The following is a 26,842-nucleotide window of genomic DNA, read 5'->3' as shown; positions in this document are numbered from 1 at the left end:
CGGTCTTCTTTACTCGAAATGATTGTTTCACACCATCTCAACAGTAAAGGATTTGACCCGACTCGGTGGTGCCACGCACACACGTATTCGGTTTGTCTATCCACATCACATCCTCCTGTACTGTACATGTACTGTAATTAATTCTCACTCGAATAACTTACTATACTGAGTTAATCGCCAAGTCTCACTCTCCTGTGCCTGTCCCCATCGATCCACCAGAAAAGTCAAGTCCCAATTCTCTTGCTCAATCTCACCCAATCCTAGACATACCATCTTGGGTTCCAAACATTCCCGCCTTCCCCGGGCTCCAAAACTCAATTAACTTAAACGTCGCGCCTGCCCCCCCGAAATCTGCTTCCTTCCTTCCTTTCTTCGATCTCAGATTTTACCTTCCTTAAATACTTTCAAGGTATCCCCACCTGATAAATACAAGCAATACAGTTTCTGCATCTTTCACTCTGTCTCCCATACCGAAACCATCTTTTTTTTCGACGATATCATCTTCTCACAATTACCACTAAGCAACGTCCACCGCTTGTCTATCTATCATCATGCCTATTCGCAATCCTTTCACCCGTCGTCCCGGTAGCGTCGTCGTCCAAGATGAGAATCAACGCCCTGATACCGCCCCGGGTTTCGAGAAAGTCGACACTGTTGGCTCAAAGTCCAAACCTGTCTTGAGTATTCGAAGTCAAGGTCGCGACAATGGCGAATACAAAATGAGTGGTATGTCTCAGAACCCTTGTCGCTTGCCGTCCCTCGTGGTCTTCCCTCCCGCTCTCATGGCGGGGAACCATCCATGGAGCGGCGCATCCGGCATTTTGTCACAAGACCTCTAGAATTTGGCTAATTCTTATCTTTGTCCAACAGTTGTCAATGACAGTGGCGTCTATCTTCCTGTACGTTCATTTTTAGCCAATTAGTGAAGCGTCAAAGTCCACAACTAACGGTCGCAAAGCCATCCCCCACTGAAGAGAAGGGCCAGTGGCCACGAAAGTACCTGTCAACTCGCAACTCTACAGATACAAAGAGCAGCGTTGGCGATATTGAACACTTCTCCATCTCACGAGAATCTTTTGACTCTTACCGTCGCTCATTCGTATGCCATTTCCTCCCTTGGCCGCTGCATCCGCATTACTTGGCTTTCGACCAACATGCGACTAACACAGTAACCAGGACATTACTGCACGATCTCCCATTGCCAACAACAACGACTTCCCTACGCGTCAAAGTCTTGATTCTGCTCGCCTTCCCCGTATGCCCAGATCTGCGGTCGAGCGATCGTTTGAGCAGCCCCCAACAGCTGAGGAACGTTTTGAAGATGTTGGACTGGATGACCACAAGTACCAGTATCAACAACAGCCGGCGCAACAGCCACAGCCCCAGAAGCGAGGCTTTTTCTCCAAATTCTCCGACTCTCGCGACAAAGACCCCTCAAGCAACCCCTCTGTTTCCCGATTCCTCATGCATGGCCGCAAGAGAGCTCAGAGCGGCCAAGGTTCAGAACTTACACCTATGGACAATGTACCGCCCAAGGTCACTGTTTCACCTGAAGGTCAAGAGATGCATTGAAGTGCATGAAAGATTTAGTTTTTACCCTTCTACGTTGTATTAGAGATACCTGGAGTTTTCGTTTTATATTACCGGCGTTATCGGTTACAGGGGCCGGGATAATGCTAGAAACGCATTCGCTACGACACTAACATGCTGGGTACAACTTGGCCATAGAATCGGCTCTGTATTGGATGGATAATACAGAGAAGGCCTGGTTATGGACTGGGTAATGAGCTGAGACGCTTGAAATGAATCAACATGTGCTAGAGTCATGTCTGTCGAAAGAAGACAAGATGTTGACTACATAATAGTAATGAGAAGACTTGTGTTTCCATGAAATTATCTCTTGGGTCTGTTGAGATTCCTTGTGAGTCGTCAAATGTCTACTTGATCGAATATTTCTATTTCAAAAAAACAGTATGATCGGTCAAACACACCTCGAGCCTGGTCGCGTGCGCTTATAAGCAAGCAGAGGCGGAATGGTAAAACGGAATTCATTGATCATGGCTATTTTGATAACGATAAAGTGTTACAAGACAGGCCGATGACGGACTAAAGAGTTACGTCGAACAAATCATCCACTCGTAAATTGCGTGATGCATTGCCAAATGGGAATGGAGGCCCCGCTCTGTTCTTGGTAGGGCGCAGGATAAGTACCAATGGCGATATCATTAATCAGACGAAACTCAGCTTAACTTTTTTTATTTATACCTCAGCTTGTCCTTCATAAACATTTTAACAAGTCCGTGTTTGGTTGTCTCGCAGTTGATATTGAGTCGGTTAGATATCAACTAGCTCATCCGGCATTCAAAATTGCCCCTCACCTCTGTCTGTCTATCAACTCAACATCACCACTTAAACATCTCACATCATGGCATCTGACGAAGTTCCGACTAACCTCAAGGACATCTCCTCTGTCCCTGACGGTACTGCCGGAACTCAAGCCGGACTTGACGATAAACTTGCCGGGCTTTCGCTGTCTTCCCGCGCAGTTCATGCCGATAATGGTATCCAGTCACACAGGGCAGTGGCACCGGCTATGCATGTCAGCACGACTTTCAGGTACAGCGACGATCCCGATGCGCTGAGGTCCTGGGATAACACTGATGTGAGTGCGGATCTCTTCTTAAACTGGCATGATACATCATACTTGGATTGTGAGCTGTCATAAACCCTTGGCACCATCATGAGTTCAGTCTTCCAACATGTCATGACACGGCACCTGAATAGCCTATCTACAAAGACATATAGACTTCTATACTAACACATGTAGCCTCAAAACCCTCTCGACTCTCATGTCTACTCCAGAGCAACTGGTCCAAACACTACCCGCCTCGAAGCTGTCTTGACATCCATCATTGGTGCTCCAACTGTAACTTACTCTTCTGGTCTATCCGCCTTTCACGCTATGCTGGTTCACTTGAACCCCAAGCGCATTGCCATCGGAGACGGCTACCACGGTTGCCACGGCGTCATCAGCATCATGTCTCGTCTAACAGGCCTCAAGGTCCTACCCCTTGACTGTGCCGTCGAGGACCTCGAGCCTGGCGACATCGTCCACGTCGAGACACCGCTCAACCCAACAGGCGAGGCCCGCGATCTGGCTGCGTATGCAGAGAAGGCAAAGAAAGCTGGCGCTTACTTGACCGTCGATGCGACATTTGCACCGCCTCCTCTGCAGGATCCTTTCCAGTATGATGTTGATGTGGTTATGCACAGCGGCACAAAATACTTTGGTGGCCACTCTGACATGCTCTGTGGTACACTTTCTGTTAACCGCAAGCATACTAATTGGGAAGCTGCTCTTCTCAGCGACCGTATGCTCATCGGTTCTGTCATGGGTAGTCTAGAAGGCTGGTTAGGTATTCGTTCACTGCGAACTTTGGAAATCCGTGTTCAACGTCAGAGCGCCACGGCTACTGCCCTCGTAGCCTGGCTAGTCGAGCAACAGCGTGATCCCTCATCTGTAGTCGGCGCCCTTGTCGAGCGGGTTCAGCATGCCAGTCTGCAGCCTGAGGCATCTGTTCAAGGCAGCTGGCTACAAAAGCAAATGCCAAACGGCTACGGACCAGTCTTCTCGATTTATCTCCGTGATGGAGAGCACTCTAGGCGATTGCCCTCGAAGCTGGAGCTGTTCCACCATGCTACCAGTCTAGGAGGCGTGGAGAGTCTTATCGAGTGGCGTGCTATGACGGATCCCAAGGTCGATAAGAAACTACTACGGGTTAGCATTGGTGTCGAGGGTCTCGAGGATTTGAAGCAAGATCTTCTTCAGGGTCTGGAAGCTCTGAGAAAGAAATCAGACATCTGAGAATGAAGCGAAAAGGGAAAATATTAGACGACACAATCATTCATCGCGATAGAAAGAAACGAAGATCAATCAAGACAAAATCATAGAAGAAAATAAAGAAATCACCAGATGAAAAGAAAAAAAGAGATGAAACTGCCACAAGCCAAAGAAACAGCGAATGTAAAATGCCGTGACTCTAAGAATACATGATGGTGGTGAGAGTGTGAAGGGCTGTTGTCAGAGCTTAGATGTAGCTCAGTGTCAAGGGAGTGTGCATGTGTAGTTGAGGAGATAACATAAGAAGAACTCGAAACTCATACCCGCCCGTCTCAGAAACGTCTATCCGTAAGGGAAAGGGGAAGCGATGAAGAATGAAACAGAGGAAGAAAAAGAAAAGAGAGAAGAAGAAAATGGTTTGTTGCCTTTTGGTTGAAGAGTAGATGCATAATGTTCGCTGGTGGTGGTGATTTCGTCAAGAGAAACTCGTGTAAAATTGTTGCTTAGAGTAGAATCGAAGTAGTATCGTGGAATCTTGCGTTTCGATATGGCTAGCTTCACTCGGTGGGAGGAAGCCAGAGACCGAACCAGTTTCCAAGTGGTTTGTACTTGACTTCTCGACTGCAAAGATATGTTAGTTGCAACAAGTACTTAGTAATGTATGTTGTTAAACGCACCGAGATCGATCGTTGTCAGCAAAGGATCCAACACCTCTGAGGTCTTGATCGGTAGACCTAGACTCTGTACGTCGATAATCGACTGATTGGTTGTATGATGTAGAACCTCGAGAGGAAGAAGCGGCGCCGCCGTGGTAGTGGGTGTCATACTGGCGATGCGGAAGAGAAGTTCTTGAAGGTGGTGCCAGATAATCATTGCCTGCAGCTTGGGTTTGATATGCCGGTGTATACTGAGTCCGAGAAGGAAAAGTAGGAGAGTCGCTAAAGGCAGGTGAAGTAGTCGGAGTAGTGAAATTGGATACAGTATCAGCGGCCATGGACGGATCATTGGCGTACTGGTTCTGATGCTGTTGACCGAGCCATTGGTTCACCATGTTCTGGCTTCTATCGTAGGCCTGGGGACTTGGTCTGCTCCAAGCTTGGGACTGGTCTCTGGGAGATGTGTTGGCTGATGTTGTTCTTTGGTAGTTGGAGTCCCAGCTGCCTCGAACAGCTTCTTCACTCCAGTTCCTAGAGCTGTCTGAGTAGTAGTTCTGGCTGTATTGCCTCTGGTCGTGGTCCTGTCGGCGACTCATGGTTGTTGGTTGAGAGGGCGTTTTGTGATTGGCTGTTTGCGTGTAAGTGGTAATAAGAAGTGCTGTAGTGATGATGATGATGACGATGAATGCAACACAAAGTAAAATACAATACACTAAGTAGATGAATTGATACCTCAGAAATCTATTCATGCAGACTTGTTTATATATTTATTCTTTCATAACGGCTATTATCAACTGCTATATCATGGGATGCCTCTACCAAATCCAAGAGTTGCGGTTGTGGCTGAAGGTTCCTATTCGCGGGCACGCCGGGAGGCCGCAGTTGTGAACCAATCACAAGTAAGCACGCTTCGGGAACCAGACCCTGTAGGTGATGGTGGCCATGCAAAAACACCTATAAAGAACCCCTGGAGATGTCAGCAAGCTTACCTACAAACAGCCTAGAGTCATAGGGCTCTACAGGGGACAGGAAAATACGTCAGTTCTCGCACTTTATCCCAGGTTCTTGTCTTGTTTTGGTATCATCTTTGATGGATGTTTCAAAGCGTTTGGTCTCGCCAGTGAGGCAGACTCGTGAGGGAACTCCAATTGAGAACATAGTATTGAACAAGTAGTACTCTTGGCAACTCGTGTCATAGTCTACTCATAACAAGATAGAATTCCTACTACCATGGTTTACTCATTGTCTATGACCGCATCGCACGCATCATGACTGTTTGAGGTTTACAAGCCGACAAAGTTCAGTCATCATATAAGTCACACCCACTGACGTTTCAAAACACATACGTAGTTCGTATGAGAAAGAAGCCTCCCGACGGGAATGAAACATCCGGCCAACTAGTTCAGCCATAGAAAACCTATGCAGCCACTGAGAATCATAGGTTAGAACGGAGACCGGAAACCGAGAGTCGCTTAGAGACTCGATGCCGATGCGGCTCAAGTGCCACAAAGTCTAGACGTCTATGTCTAGCCTTGTGGGCCGCGCTTGTCCGACTACTCAAATTAGGACCAAATACAAGATTGAGCGCTTGTAAGGTCTCGCCAATCTTGAATGTGCTGCTTAAAATGTCATGCGATGCTATTATTTGGTCTGCTGCGCTTTAGGTCGGAGACTGTGCCACTGGGCAGTGTTGCTTCTCAGCCCTGGGTCCACCTTTAGAGCCTTAACGGTGGATCCACTACCCTTGTAGCGTTTCTCTGAGCCGCGCTAACAACAGGGATCTCGAGTTCCCGTTCTTCTGTGAGTGGTCACGATAGACGCAGTAGAAGCGCGCCTGTTTTGGTGGGTCCAAACCGAGTATGAGGCGCCACCTGTGATCCCCTTTTCGTACCTACCCTTACCCTTGCTTCATCCGATCCTCAACAACACCATCGCCATCATCGCCAACCTCCTCTTTTCACCTTGACTCCAGAGGGAGCATGCACAGGCTTCAGAGTCTCGTTTATCGGACTTGCGGCCGCAGCTGAGCACTACCTAGCAGTAGATGCCCTCCCCCAATGGTCCGACTCTCCCTTTTCCGCCTGCCCACCAAATTGCGGCGTAGGGTTAGGCGCAATCGAATGGCGACACTTATTGCCCTCGTTGCCCTCGTAGGCCTCCTGATACTTCCTTTCTACTCTGCCTACTGTATCTACAAGCCTCCGACATACCTCATCGACTGGCTTCGGAGGAAGTACCCCGACGTGCTCTTCGAGATTCCGACCGACCAAAAGATTATTGCCCTGTCCATTGACGATGCACCGTCCGCCCACACCGATGAGATCATGCAGATATTGGAGGAGAATGAAGCCCATGCTACATTCTTTGTCATAGGGTCTCAGGTTGAGGGGCGCAAGGGTACACTTGTCAAACTGGTCGAGAAAGGCCATGAGCTGGGCAACCACGCTATGCATGATGAGCCGTCCAAGTCACTCAGCAATGAGAAGCTTCTCGAAGAAGTTCACCTCGTCAAAGATATGTTGACCGAGGCGTACGCTGCCAACGATCTGATCCTACCCAACAACTACTTCCGTCCAGGATCCGGGATATTTAATACGCGGATGCGCAATGTACTGGGAAATCAGGGCTTCCGTATCACTCTGGGAAGCGTTTACCCTCACGACCCTCAAATACCATATCCCGATACCAACGCAAAGCATATATTGAGCATGGCTCATCCAGGTGCCATCATCGTCTGTCACGACAGAAGATCATGGACTGCGCCAATGTTGCGTACAGTTCTTCCCGAACTCAAGCGGCAGGGATATAGGATTGTTACCATCACAGATCTTATCAAAGCTGTAACAACACAAACCCAGGAGCAATAGTTCTCCGTGAGAGTCGTGAGGCTGAACTTTTATCATACCTTGTCCCCTGTGTGTTGATGTTGAACTCCCTAAGGTCGGTTGGATATTATCCTAGAATTGGCAAATACTGTCTACCAAATAGAATCAGAGAGTGATTTTTAATGAGCCGTCTTGTTGTACGAGCTTCCATATGTTGTATCTTGGTGACGTTAGCCTGTAGAAAGTCAGTAGGCGCCTGATATAAATCTTCCAGGGGTATACAAACGTAAACTCGAGAGTACCAGTGACGATGGAGCGACATCCTTCGACGTATCTCTCAACAAGAGGCCGCACTTCTCCTTCTACTTCCGTATCGTTGATCAATTTGCTTGCAGCATCGTCAAACTCATTGACTGCCGTTCTCATTCTTACCTCCAACTCAGCAACCACCATATCCAATGTCATGTCCGGCTCCATGATGGCAGCAACAGCATTGATGACACAATCTGTCTGTAACTCCTTCTTCAACGATAACAAATCATTCAACAAACTCAGCAGAACACATACTTGTTTCCATAGCTGATGTATCTCTGGGCTCGAAAGAACTGCTTGTGGTAGTCTCTCCTGCGTAGCATATGGGACAAGACTACAAAGCATCTTGCCACCGACGGTGCCGATCCTGAGCTTCATATACGACTCATAGTCCGGTACATGATCAGCCAGGCGCAGTTCCTGCTCAGCTGCGCAGCTAACAGTAAATAGCTGTATCTCATCTTGTAAGATCCGCCGCTGATCCCTCGACGCCGTCTCGCTGATCCGCGAGCCGAAATCCCGAAAAACATCGTTAATCGGATCACCGTCTGATCCACGTGCACACATTCCGTCAACGGCCAGAGCCTCATGTACCGCGCCCAAAGTCTGCCGTCTCCAGCGTTCTGCACGGGCAAAATCACCCGCCAGATCGCCCTCGTTGGCATCGACAGCGTCATCCCAGCACACCAGCCACGTCGTGTAGAGTGCCAGTGCCTCCATCTCCCGCTTACGGGCCTGGGGATACCATAAGCAGGCGAACTTAGCAATATCGTCTTTCTTACGCCGCATGATGAGCGGGTATTTTAGCGCCATGTGATCGACCGCTTGATCGACAAGTGGTTTGACGTGCTCATGATGGCGGTTTAGTTTAGGGTGTTGTTCAGGCCATGAGCGGAATAGATTGTAGAGATTTGGAATCCGCAGTGTCTGACCGCGAAGAGCATTGATTATCGCACTTTGACTGAGAGGTGATTGTTTCATAAAGATCGAATTAAAGTGTGTTTTAGTCATATTCTGGGCGCGATAGTTCGAGATTGAGCAAGATAGGGCTGGAATAATGTTTTATTAAAGTGGTCTAGGTTAAGCCAAGCATTCCAGATATTACCATAGCAGGATAGCACGCCCAGTTGCTACCAAAATTTAAAGTATGGCTGAAACGTTGCCAAGTTCGAGAATAATTCCAGGAGAAATAATTATAGAAACATGGCTTGGACTTTGATATGTTTTTAGTTGCTTATTATCCTTCTGTCTCGTCAACCATCAATTTAGCACTCATTACCATGATAGGTTTGTGTGCCGACCTCATAATTAAGTTTACATTACCCACCCTACTTTATCTTAATCACGCGATTGGAAATGCACAACATCGGTAGATATCATCGGCAGTTTAATTTCCACCTCCTTGATCAAGATGTAAAGTTTGAAGCCAGACGCGTCACGGAAAAACCCAAACGCCACTCTCAACCGTTAGAAACTCAAAAAGGATTCTCAACAGATGTGACAGAGTTTAAAAAACAAGCAAAAAGAAAAAGACACATACGTAAAATCGTAACCTAAAACTTCAAGTATCAAGCCTTGTTGTATTTGATCCCTGCTGTCTTGCTCGTTAATGTTTGATCTATATTGTGGTGTGTTTCCGATCCTGCAGCGGTCCTGGTTAAATCGCCAGGGGTCCAAAGGCAGGAATAATTCATACATGCAAAGCATGAAAAATGCAGGCTAGACAGGATGGGGCTGGAAATGATGGGCAGTTTCATAGCGTTTCATTGTACCGCATGCCTGGAGATGCATATTGGTGCAGTAATGTGTCAATCCATGATCAGCAGTTTCATCTCGACTTAAAAATAACACCCATCATCATGCCGGTAAATGTAAGGGATGAAAGCTGTAATCAAGAAAATATGCCGTTGGAGGCTGGTGTATGTGATCTAGTATGGTAAGTCTAGATACAACAATCGTAAAATAGAATCAATCAATCATCCATCAAGGAGAAAATGGTATCCTCTGCACATCCATCAATGTCAGATCCAGTCCTGTTTCCTTCATGGCCCTGTTAAACGCCAAGTCGCCAATATCCGAACCAAATAAATGGTTACCTAAACATTGGACATGTATCCTTTCTCCTCCAATAAACCAATCCAAACCAAGACAGACGTGAGTGTTAAGAATAAGATTTCTCAAAGAGGGAATAAATGCTGCTCCAAAGAGCAACGAATGTGTATGTGCCTTTTAATCATGCCCGCCATTGTCCTACCGCGGACTCCCGTTCATGGTCGTAAAATGTCTATCAATTATGTACTGTTGAATAAAGAAGCCGATATCTCGGCATTGGGTGCGCTTTTAAATCCATTGAGGTGTGGTTGGTTTGGCGGGTGACACATCGGGAAAGAAGCCGAAGAGCAGGTTCTGAACATCGCTGAGATAGTCATCGGCGCTGAACTTGTTGAGACCCTTGGATTTGATGTATCGTTGGTCTTCCTCCTCCTCCTTGCTTGGCGGCCTGGCGCTGTACTCCTCGGCGAGCTCGGTGACCTGTGCTAGTTCATGGCCAAAGGGATGAGAGTCCTTGAGGGCTCGCTGCTGGAAGGATGGCGGAGGAGCTGGGGCGGCGGCTGGGACTGCAGGGACAGGGACAGGCACAGGCACAGGCACAGGCACAGGGGGAGCCTTCTGGTTGTGACCGGCAGAGACGTACGAGGCCGATGACGCTCTAGTAGAAGTTGACGACGACCGAGAGAAGGTGTAGCTGGCCTTTGTGGAGACGGAGTTCTCTGAATCTCTGGACCTTTGCGAGACGGATCGTTGGCGAGCGATGTTGTCATACGAGTTCTGCTTGGTGTGGGAAGGTGATCGCTGGGGAATCGCGGGAGCTTCATTGACCTTTGGCACAGTAGGTGGCATGACGTGCGGCTTGGTTGAGACCGAGAAGTAAGTCGATAAATGATTCGGCACAGGTCCTGGGCCGTCTTCAATGGGAGAAACTTCCGGGCTCGTAGGTGGAGTTGACTCGGTAGTTGAAGGAGCCTCGGAGTCCTCACCAACAGATCGAAGCGAAGACTTGGTGCGGAGAGAAGCGTGCGGCGACGGGATATCGGGAGCGTTATAAGACAGCATGTTGGTTGTATGAACAAGCTGAATAGGACCGGAAATCTTATGTCGCAGGATAGGACCATGGTGTCTATCGCGGGCCGAGTTGCTGCGATGCGGTGGTGGCGAGTCTCCCATCTCGGCGACTTTGGCCTTTCTGGTGGTAAAAGCGCGTGAGAGTGACATTTTTGTAATTTTTATATAACACTTGTTTGGCTAGGTTTGTTTGGTGGCTTGGTGGTTTTATAAGTAAACTTGGGTGAGCAGTGATGAGGAGTTGCTGCAACTGAGATTCCTTGTGATAAGACGGCAAAAAAGTGCTGTGCCACTGACTCAACACTAATTTACTTTTTGAGGCAAGACTTTGCTGCGAACTTGGCCAGTCGAAAGCTAAGCTTGCGAGCGAGAAAAAGAAACAGTACAATAGTTTCTGAATTTGTGTGTTGTACTGTACTGAGACAAAGGAATCCAGTCCTTTCTTTTGCTTCCAAGATCCGGCTTCTAGAGCAGAAATTGTACGTCTGGCGTGATTTGATCTGTCGATTCTTCGAGAAAGAGAGTGTGATTTACGTTGACCGGCTTTGCAGTGAACGAGTGGATGATTGTAAAGGAACGGTCAACGTCGAAAATAGCTGTATCGCTTGATATCCGTATAGTTTTCTTTGGCTTATGGATCGATCCTGCGACAGGGTGGGATACCAGAACAAAGTAGTGAATGAATGTATGAAAATGTGAGAGAAATAGTTATCAGATGCAGAATCAATGCACACTGACGAAGCGAAGTAGACACGACCAAGAGAGTGGCAATCGTGAAACTTTCGAAGAATTGAAGATACAGGCCTTGGTTTTTCTCGACGTGTAAAGGTCAAAGGAGAGAAAGCAAGAGATATGGACGAATCTTGAAGGAGAGCACCGTGGGGATGAAGATGGGGGCAGGAAACAAATATGGGACCCCCCAGCGCCTGCTTCTAGATACGGCAGGCGGGACCAACTGCCTGATGGCCCGACTCCCCTGCAGTGCAGTGCACTGTAGCTCGCCCTAGCAAATTTTAGGTGGTAGTTTAGGTACTGGAGGCCACTAAACTTTCAGGCCGAGTTACAACGGCCCGGGCACCATCACACCTTTGGTGGCTGTTTAGCAGTAGTCCCTGTCCTTGCCAGTGACTGTTGATTGGCCGACGCCCCTGGCTAAAAAGGCTCTGAAGCAAAGATCCTGGCGTCGTGTCTATGTGGGTAACCAATCGCGTGAATATGCTCGCTCGCCATGGCCCCCTTGTATTATAAACTAGCCAAGGTTTTTCTTCCTCTTTTGTCCATGCAGAGAAGAAAAGTCCGCGTTGAGCGCCAAAGGAACCAGCTGATTGATATTGATAGTTATTAAGAATGGTAAGATTCGTGGCTCCTGTCAACTGAGTGCCTTCTCTGGTATCACATTGCATATGTCTTGATCACAGTCAAAAACGATGCACAACCGCATGACACGTTCATGGCCACACACGATACACTTTCTTTCTTTTGCTATTTCAGCTTGTTACAGCTTGACTACTTACATACGTATTGTGGGCACACACTAATGTGACGATTGCTTTGTTTCTTCCTTGCTTTTGCTTGGACCCAATCCAATGTGACGACTCTCATTCTGTTGAGGCCTTTGTTTCCGAGCACATGCTAACCAACACCCGAATCCAAATGGAGCTTCCCTCCGTCTGCTCGACCATTCACCTTCCATCATCACCCTCCATTCTAGACATCCACTCACACATTCATCAACCTTTTATTGACCCGCGCGCTACTATGAGTGGAAAAAAACCCACTGTCACTAACACTGTTCATTGGCACTGGCTTGATGAACTGGGTGACGAACGGACCTTGAAAATTTCTATTCATCGGGTTACACCGATCACTAGAAGAGACGAGAAAGGTCAGGACATGGATGCATGCAAGCACTCAATTGAACGCCCTATTATTCTTTGACAAATTGACACGAACTTTGGCCTCAGCTGACCGGATGCAGAAGATGCATCCGTAAGTCAAAGGTTAACGATAAGATGAGTTGTTGTGCATGACCAACGCACAACTGAGCTGCTCTCACCACTACCGTTACAGCATCTTGGACACTCAAAAGCGACCGGTTATTAGCTGCTACTACGTTGGGTTAGTAGTACTGTCATTAGACCATCTTGATTAAGCCAAAAACAAAAGAAGTGGTTGACTCGCACAAAGTATTAACAGAGCGCCCCTCGGAAACATCAGGCACAACCATATTAAACGATTCAACAGTTCAGTTAGTATCTGTAGGTAGTTGGCGTTCTCTCAAACTTACAAGCCTCTCTGTACACAATAGAGAGAACCCTTCATAATTGGCTTCAACGCCATTGCCGGTCTCCCCCTGTTTCAGGTTCCTAATGCTTGCGCAAGCGGGCCCTCGACTGCAAATGTGATCCATGGATGGTAGAGTTCTCGCTTCTCACTCGTCGCTTGTCAAATTCAGGTCCGACCCAGGCTTCCAGGGGTGATGCTACTGCTCAAAGAACTACCCTGGCCTGTTCACTGTTGCATTACGTCGCGTGGACCGGTCGATCCTCCGCTTTCGATTAACGAAGGGACATGGTCACAGCTTTTTTCTCGCTGATGGGATGGAGCCTTGGGGAGCCTGCGCACAGAAGTCTCATTTCTACAGCAAATTAATTGTCCAAACTCGCTTTTCGCTATGGCAGTCTGAGACAGATACTTGTACATACATATCCTGGTGCCACCGCCCTATTTCGAGTAATAGTGACGTGCCTACTGCAGATCTGTTCCTAGACCAAAAGCTGACTCCCTTAGTGCTTTGTCCGTGAGGCATCTCAGACCACCAAATGGACCCTTAATATCAGCCTTGATATAGGTGGCTATATCGTTCATCTGCTCATCGTTTATTCACCAATAGAAAACTAATGGGCGTCTTAGAAGAACCAAATCCAACTTTTCTTTCATAGAAAAACATCGTCTATCTAATAGATAATATACTCAAACATGACAGTATCTCCTCACCAACTGTTCCGTTGTGGAACAGTTTTTCGTGCGCCAGTATGCTTTCATTCATGCAGCAGTCTGCTTTTCAGAACCGTCCTTCAGGGCGGGCAAGACACTGGCTGTTTTCGCCCTTGTCTACCATTGTCAATGCTCACTGGGGATCGCCGCGCCATTGTCTAACGGGACCCATGTCTCATTCAGCCTCAAACAGGTTTCCTTGGTTTGGTTTGTCCGATTCTCGTCTTGAATGTATTGCCATCCCATCAACAACGGATGATTTAGTCTTCATCCATGGAGTCATCGTCCTCGTTGTCATCCTCATCATCATCCTCATCGCTGGATTCGTCATTGTTGACGCCAACGAGACGGTCCTCGCCCTTCCCGCTCTGCTCAGGAACCCGCTGCGCAAAGGCCTTGCGCACCGACGCGTTGGTGCTGGTGTCCCACACGTGCATAGTTCCCTTGCTTCCGGCCACAGCAAGACGGAAGGCGACCTCCGGGTCGGGCGCAAACGTGGTTGAGAAGACCTTTCCGACGTCGAGGTTGCGCGAAACCACTACTGAGGGTCCTGTGGGCTGAATGTTCCACAACTTGACCGTCTTGTCGGTCGAACCGGTCACCATGTAACCAGGAACCACAGTGTTGATGTCGAACGAAGACACAGACTCATCGTGAGCCTGTAGGGTCCAGACGGCCTTGGTGCCTGTAGGGTCGGACGGCGCATTGCGGACGTCGTGGTAGTGGATAACACCGTTTTCTGTTGAGACGAAGAAGAAGTTGGGGTCATGAGGATCCCACCGCACATTCTCGACGTCGCTCTCAACTCCCCATCGGGGAGCCTTTGCGTCAGGCGCACGCATATCGGCCGCCACCACAGTTCGGTCGTAGGAACCACTCAAGAGGACTGTAGGCTCGTTCGCGTGCCACGCCAGAGAGCACACCTTGTCGGTATGGTAAGTGTACGACTTGGCGCACTTTGTTGTGTTGAGATCCCACAGCTTGACAGTCTTGTCAGCCGAGGCAGAGGCCAGAAGGTTGCGATGCTTGCGGTTCGCAGCCAATGACAGAACAGCGTCGACGTGGTACTCGTCGTTGGACTTCTTTGACTTCTTCTTCTTCTTTTTCATCTTCTTTTCCTCCTCGTTACCTCCTTGACCGAGGATCGCGTTGGGGTACATGCAGTCGATGGTATCCAAGTCCCAAACCTCGATATCGGGATCCAGCGTGCCGACAGCGACAAAGTTGCCTGCCGCATCCTTCTCCACACCAGCCTTGTTAACGGGCATGTCGATCCACTCAACGCAGAGAGGAATGGCGGGCAGCATGATATCGTGGTGCACGTATAGATTGTCGGCCGAATCTTCGTAAACGTAAATCTCGAGGTGCGCCATCTCATCCTCAACCTTGGCAGACAAAATCAGGTTGTCTGTCGCAAGAACTTGGAGCTCTTCGCGGTCTTCCTCCTCCTGTTCTTTGTCCGCATCGATTGTGATGTAAGGGTCGTCCTTGTTTGACTCGTAGTACGCCAGCGACTTGATGTTTCCAAACATGCCCATACCTTCTCCCTGCCCAGGAGCGTCTTCGTCGTCGTCATTGTCATAGTTTTTCAAGTCATACTCCTTCAGGTCGTCGTCGTCAAGATTAATCCTGTGCGATCCTGTTAGTTTTTTTGGACAAGGTTTGCGAAGAACTGTCCGGAAGTCGCATACTCATTCTTGTCAGCAGGCTTGTCGTCATCGTCAATCTTCATTTCAGAGTCGTCCTCCTTGTCTTCAGTCTTGTCTGCCTTTGCGCCAGCCTTGGCTGCCTCCTCAGCTTCCTCAAGATCCTCTTGGGCGTCGTCGAGTTGGAGCTTGGCGAGCTCAGCTATCCGCTCAAACTCGGCCTCATCGAGGGTGTATTTCTGAGGGAAAGGCGCAGCGAAGCCCCTAGGGACCCATTGCGCAGCTGTAATCATTGAAGACATGGTGAATGTCTGGGTATCTTAAAAAAAAAAATGCTGTTGTTCAAGTCCACTTTGTGTCTAAAGGTGGGCGTCCTGATAAATTTCTCCCAAAATTTCTAGTGGGGTTTATCGATAAGGATTCAACTCGCCCAGGAACCAGTGACGTTCATACCTAATTTAGCACAAGGCAAGACCATCGCTCTGCTAGATCTTGGTCTTAATTTCCATATTCCAGTTGAACTCTGTTTCTATGATGGGGGAACAGACGGGTCATCAGAGTATCAGAAAGTTGGCCATTAGAAGCATAACAGACAAAATATTAGGTTACCTTATGCCACTTAGACTATACTTCTTAGACGACTTATTTTTATAGTCTAAGACTTAGGCCAAGAGTCACGAGAGAAGGAGTTCAAAGATGCAACGTAGATAACTATTGGATTAATTTAGTGGATTTATAGTCTAAGAGCCTAAAACGGTCTGTTACGGCGCTTCATCACCGGCTTCCTGACTGCGCCTTGTGTTATATACTTCTTGCCGTCTGCTCCAATCTTCTTGCTCATCGGCTTCTTTTGGCTTCTTTCCTCCTCCGCCTGCTTCCTTTCTTCGTCCTTACGTTTATCATCAGCCATCTGGGCCTCGATTTCCATCTTTCGGTTGAATTCTGTTTCTATGATACGCTTATCACGGGCTGAATAGCCCTTTTCCTTAAGCGAATAGAATACACCGCCGAGATCAGCGAGCCAGTGGGGGTCAACAGCTGTCACTGTTGACACATATACTTTCGATGTGAGGATCAATTCGTGGTAAACGATATAGTCGGGCGGGTGCCCGGCGTACAATGCACTTGTCGGATGCAATTGCACACCTAGGTTAGTACGAAGGTTGATGTACTCGCCTGAGCCCTTGTATTTGGCTGCTTGGTGGTAGTAGCCCGAGCAGATGCACTTGCGAACAATATCCCAGTCGATTCCACAGCTTGTTAGTGTCATCTTTTGCATGCGAATGATATCCAGCAACTGCTCGCGAATCTCCTTGGCTCGCCTCAAAGACTTGGGGTGCAGGAAGTGCTTCACACACCAGCCATCGGAATAACCGTTTGCCTTCCAGTTAGTATAGACTTGAAGGTAAGTCAAATGATCCGACTCGTGCACCCAGAACTTCTCACGTGCAGCATCGGCTTCTTCCTGTCGCTCCTTTGGGCGGTAGAAAACATTGGGCACAGACAGCATGGAGACGATAGTGATCATCTCCTCACTACAACCATAGTCCTCTGCGGTAATGAGCAGTTTGGATAGGGAAGGATCCATTGGGAAAGCACTCATCTTCTTTCCCAACTCGGTGAGCTCGCCCAGATTGTCCAAAGCTCCAAGTGCCCACAGGTCAAACATCGAGGTTGTAATAGTGTCCTGCGGAGGGGGATCCATAAAATCGAAATCCAGTAGATCTTTAACGCCAAGAGATTTCAGCATGAGAACAGTGTTGGCAAGATTTGTGCGCTGAATTTCTGGGATCGTCTGCAAGTATAAGTCTTCTTTAAACTCCTTCTCAGAGTATAGTCGGAATGCCTTTCCTGGGCCTGTTCGACCGGCTCGACCTGAGCGTTGCGAGGCGTTGGCTTGAGAGATGGGCGTGATTTGGAGGGTATCCATGCCAATCTTGGGGTTGTATACCTTCATCTTGGAGTAACCCGCATCCACGACGTACTTGATACCATCAACTGTCAAACTGGTCTCGGCGATGTTGGTCGCAACAATGCATTTTCGAACACCAGGGGCTGCCTTGTCAAAAATCTTGGCTTGTAGATCTGCAGGCATCTGACTGTAAATAGGCAGGATGCTTAACTTGGGGGGATCGTTGAGAGCGTCGAGTCGTTTTTGTACTAGCTCGCATGTGATTTCGATATCTTCTTGGCCAGTCATGAACACCAAGATATCTCCAGGGCCCATTGAGACGTGGATTGACAACACTTGATGCACAGCCTGATCGACGTAGTCCTCAACAGGCGATCGATGGAACATGACGTCGACTGGGAAAGTTCGTCCAGGAATGATGAACTCAGGAGCGCCGCCAAAGAAATCGGAGAAGCGTTTCGAGTTCATTGTGGCCGATGTTACGATGAGTTTCAAATCGCGTCGCCTTTGCAGAATCTTTTTGAATAAACCCATGAGGATATCTGTGTTCAGAGCACGTTCGTGTGCTTCATCCATGATGACACAGGAGTAGCGGTCCAAATCCGGTTCGTTCAGCGACTCTCGCAATAGAACACCGTCGGTCATATATTTGATGACCGTCTCCTTGCTGGTGCAGTCTTCAAATCGGATAGCATAACCAACTGTGCTTCCTAGCTTCACTTCCATCTCCTCGGCCACACGCTTGGCCACACTCATTGCTGCAACTCGTCGCGGTTGTGTGCACCCGATCATGCCGGTTTTTCCGTATCCGTCTTCTTGGAGGAACTGCGTCAACTGTGTTGTTTTACCAGAACCTGTCTCGCCAACGCAAATGACAACCTGATTCTCTCTAATCACATGAAGAAGATCCTCACGAACTGCGAACGCTGGTAGGTATTCGCGCTGCTCTCGTAGGGTTTTGCTCTGGCTGAAGTTACTGGCGCCGTCCGCCTTTTTCAAATGTTCGCTAAATTTGTTGCCCTTTCGCTCCGTGGGTTGAGCATCTTCCTCGGCAGGTACTGGTAGCGCGGAGTCGCCGTCCTCCTCTTTTGCGCCCATGATGTTCCCAAGCGTCGTTCCGGTCATGCTCGTAGCTTCTTTGGCTTGCCTTTGTCGCTCTCGCTGTTGTCGTGCTTCTTTGACCACTTTGCTACCCTTTCGGCTGAAAACCGCCATGTGACTTTGGGGGTCTTTAACAGCGGGCACTGGCTCTAGTTGTTTCGTGAAGATCGTTCGTCCTTTCAAGAAAGGAGGTCGGAGGTCGTGGACCAAAAGATGAACTCGGGTTGAATCGTCGTCATCAATAAAGTCGGAGGCCATATCTCGTCGCTGGGCCACTCCAGATTGCAGCATTCGATTTGTTTCCCAGGCATCATTTTCTCGGTTCCTTTGCTCGCGCCGTGCATCGAATCGGCTGCTCATCTTTTCGTGCCGGGCTGTTTCCTGTTGCTGGCCTTCCCAAGCACCGTATGATGCGAAGGGATTGTGAGTATCGTCTCCGAAGCTATGCCCCCCGAATTCGTCGCCACCGTACCAATCGCGGTCCAAAGCCGTGTCTTCCTCGGTCGCTCCTGCCTCACGCGCTCCTGCCTGAGGGGGCGTGGCCGCGTAGCGTGACGACTGTGCTTGGGGGGTAGAAGCGCGTGAGGAATCGTTGTGATGTGCCCGTTGATAGGGGCGCGCAGAATCGATCCGACGTCTCTTTGGATCTGGCGACATCTTGGCGGTTGCTGATGTTGAAGGAAGTAAGGAAGGAATGTGATGTGGATGCAGGATAGCAGGGTATCAGGGTATCAGGAAAAATGACCGCTGGAAGCATGAGACGAAATTAGTAGGTCACTTTATGCACCTTAGGCTATAGTTCTTAGACTACTTATTTTTATACCCTAAGATTAAGAGGCCTAAGCTTTGGTTTATTTGATGGTTTTACACGATTTCTAAAGCTCACACCGGCCTTTTCCCTCGCTCTAAAGCTTTAAGTTCAAAATGTAGGGATCAAGCAAGAAGTAACCTTATTCTCACACAATACAAAAGCACTGTCAGACCGACCTGCTAAGCAGCCAACCTACCAAACACGATCGACCATTGATGTTGGATAACAAGACAACACGCCTCCACTTATCAGTCAACTTGCCCAGACCCTGAAGCTTTGGATAAAAATAAATAAATGAACTGATATTCAGCGGCTTCAGGGATCAGGAAAATTGGCGGGAGCATGGGAGACGAAATTAGTAGGTCAACTTATGCCATTTAGATCGGGCTTTTTAGGTTATTTATTTTTGTACCCTAAAGCCGAGAGGTCGGACTTCACATGATGCAACGAATCAGAGCGAAGCTTTGTATGTATATGTTGAAGAATTGGAAGCCAGCTGTTAAGATTCCTTTTATATGTTTAAGAATAATGTTGCTGCATGGGCTATACACATCTTGACTGTCAGCTATGGTTGTTCACGACTTTCAAAGTCTAATGCTGACTTCTTCCCTCGCTCTGTACTGGAGTCATGATAGGTAAAGTTCAAAGAAGCAAACTTATTCTCACATATACAAAAGGGTAGCGAGACCTGCTCAATAACTAATGAGCTATCATTTCCTTCCTTCAGCACAATCTTAGAGATATTTGAACTAAATGCTAAGATTGACCATCAACTATAGAATGAGGGACGAAACGCGACCAAAGAGTCACAATATCCAGGCAGTCAACTTAGAGTATGTTCTTAGTTTATTTATTGTGGCAACCTAGCCTTACGTATAATCTTTATGCATAGGCCGAGTCTTCTCACCTTCCCAATATCTTCAACTATATTGATAAAATCAAGTGGTACTGAGGGTTGTCTTTGTGTTTTGTGCAGAGAATATTCGCGGGATACGTCAAGTCGAGCCTCTTGTTTATGAAGAAGGAAGTAGACTGTCATAATAAACTACTAATTGTCAATTTTCTAGCATCCGATATGAGATGCACAAATCGGGAACTTCCACAAATACTGCCACAAAAGGAAGACGACGGACATGCATGCCTATGTCTAACTCAAGTGACGAGAAGCTCTAACATTAAAATACTGAGTCTGGCAGAGCGATAGTCTTGTCTTGTGCTAAATTAGGTATAAACTTCACTCAGAAAAATTGGCGACTCGAAGCATAAGGGACAAAACTTAGGCTATAAAAGATAGATCGTCTAAGAAGTATGGCCTAAGTCGCATAACTAATTTAATACTTAGGAGGCCAAATTCTCTAGATAGTAACCAGTGGCTTCTATATCAAACAGAGTAAAGTCGCCCAAGGCGTATAATACTGATATATCAGAATATTTAGTGAATTGATAGTCTAAGAGCACTAATGCTTTCTTATAGTTTGCCATATAATAACTACCAAGAACCATCGGAGACTGCATGACTTATTTATCAAGTCGTCCCGTCGTGTGCTACTATTGTTAGCGATTTGATGTTTTTGCCCCGAAATAAGGAACAGTTGTTTTCATCCTCGTCAGCCGTGATCAAAAGCCATACCGCCAGTCTGTTTAATGAAGACAGAAACGATCTGTGTTTCTTACTCTTCTGTTACTGTTCTGCTCATATCCCTTCCTCAACGCGTGACCGTGAAATCACTCTCTCCCTCGATAATCTGCCTCTCTTCTTGTGAAACCTTTGTGACACGAGCTGATCTCGGGCCATCGTCCACATCCTTGAAGAACTTGGAAAGAACCTCTTCGCTGGCTTGGGCCTCTCCCTCAACCTCAAACACTGTTAGTGCCAGGCCAGATTAGAGTGCTTGTATCGACTTACTTTCTCATCTTTTGTGTTTCGGCACCAACCAGTCACTCCATGCTCCTGAGCTCTCTTTTGAGTAAAGTACCTTTCCACAAGTCAGATCTAATCCTTCTAAACGTAGTCAATGAGTTATATCATACCGAAAGCCAACACCTACATGACGTCAGTTACAGAGAAGCTCCAGTGAACGGAAGATGAACATACCTTGGACACGCCCTTCAACAGAGAAGTAGACCTTGGGAGATTTAGCATTGATACTGATTCAGTTAAGAGGTAGCATACTCGTTTTGACATCTTGATGAGGCTATGTAGGATATGTAATGGATAGTAGGTTGTTACGGAGTCAAAGTTCGAGGATATGAAAGTTAATGTAAGAAGTACTACCAGTGATGAAAGCTGAATTTGAAACACAATTCAGTAAACAAGCTCATGCGGTTTCATGGTATTATACTTACTAAGTATAATTCGGGACGATACAACAACCTTTGGTCAACGGTCGATTGTAGGTGGATGTCTTAGCTTATAAGGCAGGCAGGCAGGGCAGGCAGGGATGCCGATAAGATAAGCTCTAAACTGATGTCACATATAGGTATCTAGTGGCACCCAAACAACCATCCCTACCAATCTAACATCTGCAATCCCTTCAACTTGCGACGCGAAAAACAATACTACACAACCTGCAAATACACACACATTAGCTTATTTATGGATGCCACTTCATCCGGAGCGGCTTCAGAGCCTATTCGATTCCGCGCCGGCAAGAAAAGAAAAGCATACCGCCAGCGTGTCCAAGAAGATGACGACGCTGTTGCAGAAACAGTACAACCGCCTCCTACCGCATCAGCAGCGGAATCAAACGATAAGCCGGCTCAAAGAAGCACGCCAGATGAGGAAGAGAATGCAGAAGGCTCTGTTGCCGCCGCGCTGAAATTGCGCAATGCGCGAAGGAGCCGTTTTGGAGGTGTCGCATTTCGCAATTCAAATCGCCCAGAAGACGACACGAATACCGAGCGTGCGCTCGTTCCTCACAATGCCGACGAAACCTCGAATAACGAGTCCGTAATCAAGGGCGTTACAGACCGGTTTACACACCAAACTGGAAAAGTTGCCGACCTGAACGATAGGCACATGTACGTTGAAGCCCCTCTTCTCTCGCAGTCTGCGCTTCTCACCGTACAATAACTAATCATTCAAGGATGGACTACATAGAATCCCGACTATCTAATCGCGCGGCCAGAGATAGCTCACAACCTACCTCATCCGCATCTGCATCGGACCCTGTTGGACAATCTTCCACGACGGCGACAAAGCACGAGACTGGACGGGCCGTAATGCAGGGCCAACTGATGGAAATTGATCTCGGCGACCATGCGCAAGACAGCAGCGCTGCTCGTAACGGGGGCGCAGGTCAAGGAGATGGTGAGGAACGACGAGCCAAGAAGCCTCGACTCAGAAGAGATGGCAAACCCTGGCGTCCGCGAAAACGCCGAGATAGTGATGCTGTCAAGCGCGACCAACTCGTCGACGAGATTCTTCGAGAAGCAAAGCGTATGTATTTAGAGCCCCTTCTTTTTCCAAGACATATGCTAACACGAACCATTTAGTTGACCTATACGAACCCACCGCAAAACAAAGCGGCAACGCCGCTGGTGCCGATCAGGACGGTGCAGCAGATGAACGACTTGCTGAAGAGTTCCGACAGCGGTTCCTCGAGGATGTTGCCGAGCGACAACTCAGGAAAAAGAAACCAACGAACCAGCCTGCTCGCCCCGGCACCGAGGAGGTCCTCAAAGGACCCAAACTTGGCGGTAGTCGTAACAGTAGAGCTCAGATGAGAGACCTCTTGCTGAAAAGGGAAAAGGAAGGAAAGAAATAGTTTGCGATCCAGTGGAGTTTTCTTTGGCGATTGGCGTCAGATGGTTCTTACTCATGTTACTCTTTTTTAGACTTTACATATATCACAAACCATGTTAACCAATGCAACGGTGAAAATAGTTATTCTAAAAAATGGCATCTTGTATATATTTCGGGATATTGATCCACCCCATGCCCAATCTGTAACGATCGTTGATTGTGCTGTACAGGTCTGTCGATCCCTAACCAACATCAACCTAAGACAAAATCAAATCTGACATGCATGATCTCGGTGTCATGCCGATCCTAAGAAAAAGGGGAAAAGAAAAGAAAAGAAAAAGAAAGAAAAAACAAAAACTCCTTTACCCAAGTTCCCATGTAGCAATTTTCCCAAAGTGTAATAAATGAACGAACCGTCGCTTGGCACAGTTGAGACCAGTCCCATATCATAATTCGCCATCTTGCTCGTAAACAAGATTGTTTGACTTCTGTCATATGCCATAACGCCGTACCAATGTGATGTTAACCGTTGTAGGGTATCCCTTATGCGTGAATCTTGATAGAATAAAAAAGTGACTCCCGAGAAGTCCTTTACCTAATGTCGAGCTGGAAAGGCTTGAATCGTCCGCCGATTGTAGCGCAGCGGGGACACTTCCTTCTTGCTCCGTGCTCTGTCATGAGGACCTCGACACAAGTCGGGCAGAGACCGCAGATGCATTCGGTGCATGCATACGAATCCTTGAGTAGAGAAAATCCTTGACATGCAGCGCAATATATCTGAATATTTTGAGCCGAGTATGACGGTGACGAGTCAGAAAGCCCCCGGGTCCCCATATGGAAGTTCTCGCCACTCTCAACAGAAGGAAATGGTTCTATAGTGTCCTGGCCGTAGGACGGAGGCGTAAGTGCCTGTTGGAGTGGTGAGGCCTGATAGCTGGCTGGTTGAAATTGCGGCTGGTGAGAAAAGGGCGGCAATGATGATCTGTGCATTGAAACCGGAGATTGAGGGACCTAGTCATCGTTTGTTAGTCCATGCATAAAACTTGAGATAAATACAATATGGAATGACCTACGGGAGTACGGTCTTCATCAATGTCACCAGCAGCAGAGGCCGCTTGGTCAGCTGCATCAATAAGATCTTCCCATCGCTTCCCAAAGTCTGCCGACGGTTCAGCCGAAAGAGCTTTCCTATCACTACCTGGCCTGTAACGCTCTTCATTTTGTATCCGACGTAGCCAATCAGTTGCCGTTCCCTTTGAGGTCTTCTTCTTATGATGAGTCTCTCTTCCTCTCTTCGTTACAGATTGCTTGCGGGGACGGTTGGGGCCAATAGGGCGTTGAAGAGGCGGGAGAGTAGATGATCTTCCAGGAGGTGAGTTTGCAAGAATGGAAGGGAGAAAATCGCGCTGTCTATTAGCCTTGACAGAGGAATAAGGGTCGCTGGTGATGTCGTGGTTTGGTAGGTTGAGTGGCGGTAGTTCAATGGAGGTTCGTGGTCTACGTCGAACATCCATATCTGAATAATATTCCTACGTATAATTAGTATGCATTGGTTGTCTGATCAATTATACCACTTACACCATCCATATCCATGTCACGCTCGCTTTTAACGCCGTGAAGTTCAGCTAGTGCTGCTGCTGCGCTGGCAGTACCAAGCATTGGACCAGACACCGGCCCACCGTTAGTGTAGTCCTCTATAAGGCGCGGCGTGCCTGGATTGCTCGACTCGTCGCGGTGGTAGTTATGTCTCTCATGAAAACCTTGAAGGTGGTCAATGGGCGGGGGTAGGCTTGACTGAGGGTGGGACAAACCCTGAGCATTTGGAGCTGAGGTCTGATCAAGAGGGCGGCGCTCCGAAGGAGGAGTATTAATCATCAACAAGAAGCTCTCTTCGGTAGCTGGTAGCTTGGAAATGTAATGCTCGGGATGCGCGCGACGGATATGCTCCTGCATGGAGCGATACCTCTTTTCCTGCAATTTGGGCATTTAGAATCAAATCGGTACCGTTGCATGGTGCTACGGGAATATGCTTGCCAACTTGGGGAATATGCGATGTGAGTGGTGAGACATGGCGATACATGGCGGGCAGGCGCAGCATTGGTAGTTCAAGAACAGATGCAGGGTAGGATAAAGCAGAGTGGCTAGCAAAAGCAATCCATCTAAAGACTTACACCAATGCATCTCTTGCGACAGCTTGAGCCATCTTGATTGCGAAGAGGGCAGACTACCTCATTGTTGGAGTCTGTGATAGAGAAAGACGACGTTAAAGAAGATCGAGGCGGCATCTTGACCCCACCATGTGTGATGGCTTGCTGGCGGGGGATGTTGTAGCGATAAGAGTATAAGAGGCGAGATAAGAGATAGTAGCGATTTAAGATATGATTGAAAGGACTAGATCAATTGGTGACGATGAAGCTTTACAAAAACTGTAGCAGTCCAAGTGTAGCTCATTAAACGTGAGATGAGCTACCTTTAAACATTGACAAGCTTTGCTACAGGAACCGTTTCGAAATTGGGCCAGTTATGCGGCGGTGGCTGCGTATGCGATTGCGACGTCGATTGGAGTTGTGGTTGACTTTCACTTCAAAGGCTGCAAGAATATCGATGATCGAGTGTTGTAAGAGGCAAGTTGAGCAAAGCGAATAAAGATATTCAATCGAAAAGGTCGCTTCTTTCAAGAGTCAAGGTGGGTTGCAAGGAAGGAGATATGAAAGAAGGAAGGCGAGTGGGTGGGAAAGAAGAAGGTATGTAGGCAGGTAAGTAAGTTGAGTTTAGGTAAGTTCGGCAAGAGCTCAGGTGTGGAAGAAGAGAAGAGACAGAGGAAGGTGGGAGGCAAAGATGCCTTTTGGGGAAAGTGTGAGCGTAAGTAGACAGAGGTAGGATGGTGAGTAATAAGAGCAACAACGCAATAGCGAAGAAGAGCAACGGCCAGAAAGGCAAGAGGAGGGTGTGAGTCGACGAGTGTGTGTGGTGTGCGGTGCTGCCGAGGGAAGCTGAGCTTCAATGTAGGTACTGAATGAGAGCTTCTGTTGACTTATCAACTCTGTTTATACACCAACAATCAACCAGACCAAACACTTTCACACAGCTGAGCAGGTCCTCACTCAAATTCAGAAATGTGAAAGTGAATATTCACAAAAAGAGAAGAGCAAAAAATGAGAGAGGGTCAGCAAAATCCAAATACATAATAGTTAAGTGAGAGGAAAAAAAAAAAACTCTTGCGGAGGGCGTGTGGGCATTGGAAATCAAGGCCAGTAGCGAAAGCTTCCGCACAAACGAGACTCTGGTTCAACGTCTACCCATACCTAGCCATTACTCTCACTCGACAAGGGACCACCTGAGCTCCAGGCTCCATGCGTCTAACTGACATCGATTGCCATGCCATGCCTTGTGCTTCGCCTCCACTGCTTGAGATCTCAGCTGCCTCGAAAGACTTATCGCCCGGGGCCAATAGCATTGACGTGCAGCTCCGGGGGTGCGGGCACAGAAGCTCTTTTGGCTATACAGTACAATACCTAGCAGTTTTCTAGGCCCATTAAAGAAGCAGCACAAAAAAAAAACCTCTTTAGCTGCCATTCCATCTTTTCCCGAACTGTGCTTGGCTGCAACATGGGTTAGGGGTCGAAACACCCTGGGCCATTCTGTCGGAGCTTCTATCTTGCAGCCTTCAAAACTCTGCCGCAGCAGCTCATCTTGATCACAAAGAAAAAAAACTCGAGTCCTCTGCAACATCCAGTAGCGAAGCACAGCATCCAAGTAAAGAAGCATCAGCAGCTCAAAATGGGTATGGCCCAAGCGCTGCGCGAGCAAATCAACTGGCTACCATTGCAATGACTCGGGAGGGGCTACAGGGGTGATGGCAGTGGCCGAAGA

General features: G+C 47.9%; 11 protein-coding genes across 11 annotated transcripts; 4 read left to right on the top strand and 7 right to left on the bottom strand.

Moving 5' to 3' along the window:
* Positions 1–551: 551 nt before the first annotated feature.
* On the top strand, positions 552–1,572 carry FSST1_003265 (uncharacterized protein; the record flags this gene model as incomplete). The annotated part of the gene is made up of 4 exons (XM_083229331.1): positions 552–726; positions 871–899; positions 959–1,099; positions 1,177–1,572. The coding sequence occupies 4 exons, from the start codon at positions 552–554 to the stop codon at positions 1,570–1,572; spliced, it is 741 nt and encodes a 246-aa protein (XP_083086695.1).
* An 853-nt stretch (positions 1,573–2,425) lies between these two features.
* On the top strand, positions 2,426–3,865 carry FSST1_003264 (Cys/Met metabolism PLP-dependent enzyme-domain-containing protein; the record flags this gene model as incomplete). The annotated part of the gene is made up of 2 exons (XM_083229330.1): positions 2,426–2,662; positions 2,828–3,865. 2 exons carry the CDS (start codon positions 2,426–2,428, stop codon positions 3,863–3,865), a joined length of 1,275 nt encoding a protein of 424 aa, XP_083086694.1.
* A 533-nt stretch (positions 3,866–4,398) lies between these two features.
* FSST1_003263 (uncharacterized protein) lies at positions 4,399–5,093 on the bottom strand (the record flags this gene model as incomplete). The annotated part of the gene is made up of 2 exons (XM_083229329.1): positions 4,399–4,462; positions 4,519–5,093. 2 exons carry the CDS (start codon positions 5,091–5,093, stop codon positions 4,399–4,401), a joined length of 639 nt encoding a protein of 212 aa, XP_083086693.1.
* Positions 5,094–6,554: 1,461 nt separating this feature from the next.
* Positions 6,555–7,364, top strand: FSST1_003262 (chitin deacetylase family protein; the record flags this gene model as incomplete). The annotated part of the gene is made up of 1 exon (XM_083229328.1): positions 6,555–7,364. One exon carries the CDS (start codon positions 6,555–6,557, stop codon positions 7,362–7,364), a length of 810 nt encoding a protein of 269 aa, XP_083086692.1.
* Positions 7,365–7,567: 203 nt separating this feature from the next.
* FSST1_003261 (isoprenoid synthase domain-containing protein) lies at positions 7,568–8,423 on the bottom strand (the record flags this gene model as incomplete). The annotated part of the gene is made up of 2 exons (XM_083229327.1): positions 7,568–7,684; positions 7,755–8,423. 2 exons carry the CDS (start codon positions 8,421–8,423, stop codon positions 7,568–7,570), a joined length of 786 nt encoding a protein of 261 aa, XP_083086691.1.
* A 1,551-nt stretch (positions 8,424–9,974) lies between these two features.
* Positions 9,975–10,907, bottom strand: FSST1_003260 (uncharacterized protein; the record flags this gene model as incomplete). Its single annotated transcript, XM_083229326.1, has 1 exon — positions 9,975–10,907. The coding sequence occupies one exon, from the start codon at positions 10,905–10,907 to the stop codon at positions 9,975–9,977; it is 933 nt and encodes a 310-aa protein (XP_083086690.1).
* A 3,107-nt stretch (positions 10,908–14,014) lies between these two features.
* FSST1_003259 (rRNA-processing protein PWP1) lies at positions 14,015–15,702 on the bottom strand (the record flags this gene model as incomplete). Its single annotated transcript, XM_083229325.1, has 2 exons — positions 14,015–15,383; positions 15,446–15,702. 2 exons carry the CDS (start codon positions 15,700–15,702, stop codon positions 14,015–14,017), a joined length of 1,626 nt encoding a protein of 541 aa, XP_083086689.1.
* A 446-nt stretch (positions 15,703–16,148) lies between these two features.
* On the bottom strand, positions 16,149–19,070 carry FSST1_003258 (uncharacterized protein; the record flags this gene model as incomplete). The annotated part of the gene is made up of 1 exon (XM_083229323.1): positions 16,149–19,070. The coding sequence occupies one exon, from the start codon at positions 19,068–19,070 to the stop codon at positions 16,149–16,151; it is 2,922 nt and encodes a 973-aa protein (XP_083086688.1).
* Positions 19,071–20,930: 1,860 nt separating this feature from the next.
* On the bottom strand, positions 20,931–21,409 carry FSST1_003257 (Acylphosphatase-like domain-containing protein; the record flags this gene model as incomplete). Its single annotated transcript, XM_083229322.1, has 5 exons — positions 20,931–21,080; positions 21,131–21,200; positions 21,256–21,268; positions 21,320–21,350; positions 21,398–21,409. 5 exons carry the CDS (start codon positions 21,407–21,409, stop codon positions 20,931–20,933), a joined length of 276 nt encoding a protein of 91 aa, XP_083086687.1.
* A 411-nt stretch (positions 21,410–21,820) lies between these two features.
* Positions 21,821–22,991, top strand: FSST1_003256 (uncharacterized protein; the record flags this gene model as incomplete). Its single annotated transcript, XM_083229321.1, has 3 exons — positions 21,821–22,245; positions 22,311–22,663; positions 22,720–22,991. The coding sequence occupies 3 exons, from the start codon at positions 21,821–21,823 to the stop codon at positions 22,989–22,991; spliced, it is 1,050 nt and encodes a 349-aa protein (XP_083086686.1).
* Positions 22,992–23,560: 569 nt separating this feature from the next.
* FSST1_003255 (uncharacterized protein) lies at positions 23,561–25,254 on the bottom strand (the record flags this gene model as incomplete). The annotated part of the gene is made up of 4 exons (XM_083229320.1): positions 23,561–23,980; positions 24,043–24,498; positions 24,548–24,940; positions 25,141–25,254. 4 exons carry the CDS (start codon positions 25,252–25,254, stop codon positions 23,561–23,563), a joined length of 1,383 nt encoding a protein of 460 aa, XP_083086685.1.
* Between the last annotated feature and the right edge of the window lie 1,588 nt (positions 25,255–26,842).

This window comes from Fusarium sambucinum, chromosome I (genome assembly GCF_050947815.1).
Source record: "Fusarium sambucinum isolate potato_lamoka chromosome I, whole genome shotgun sequence".
NCBI classification, from domain to species: domain Eukaryota; kingdom Fungi; phylum Ascomycota; class Sordariomycetes; order Hypocreales; family Nectriaceae; genus Fusarium; species Fusarium sambucinum.
This window is presented reverse-complemented; position numbering and strand designations above follow the sequence as displayed.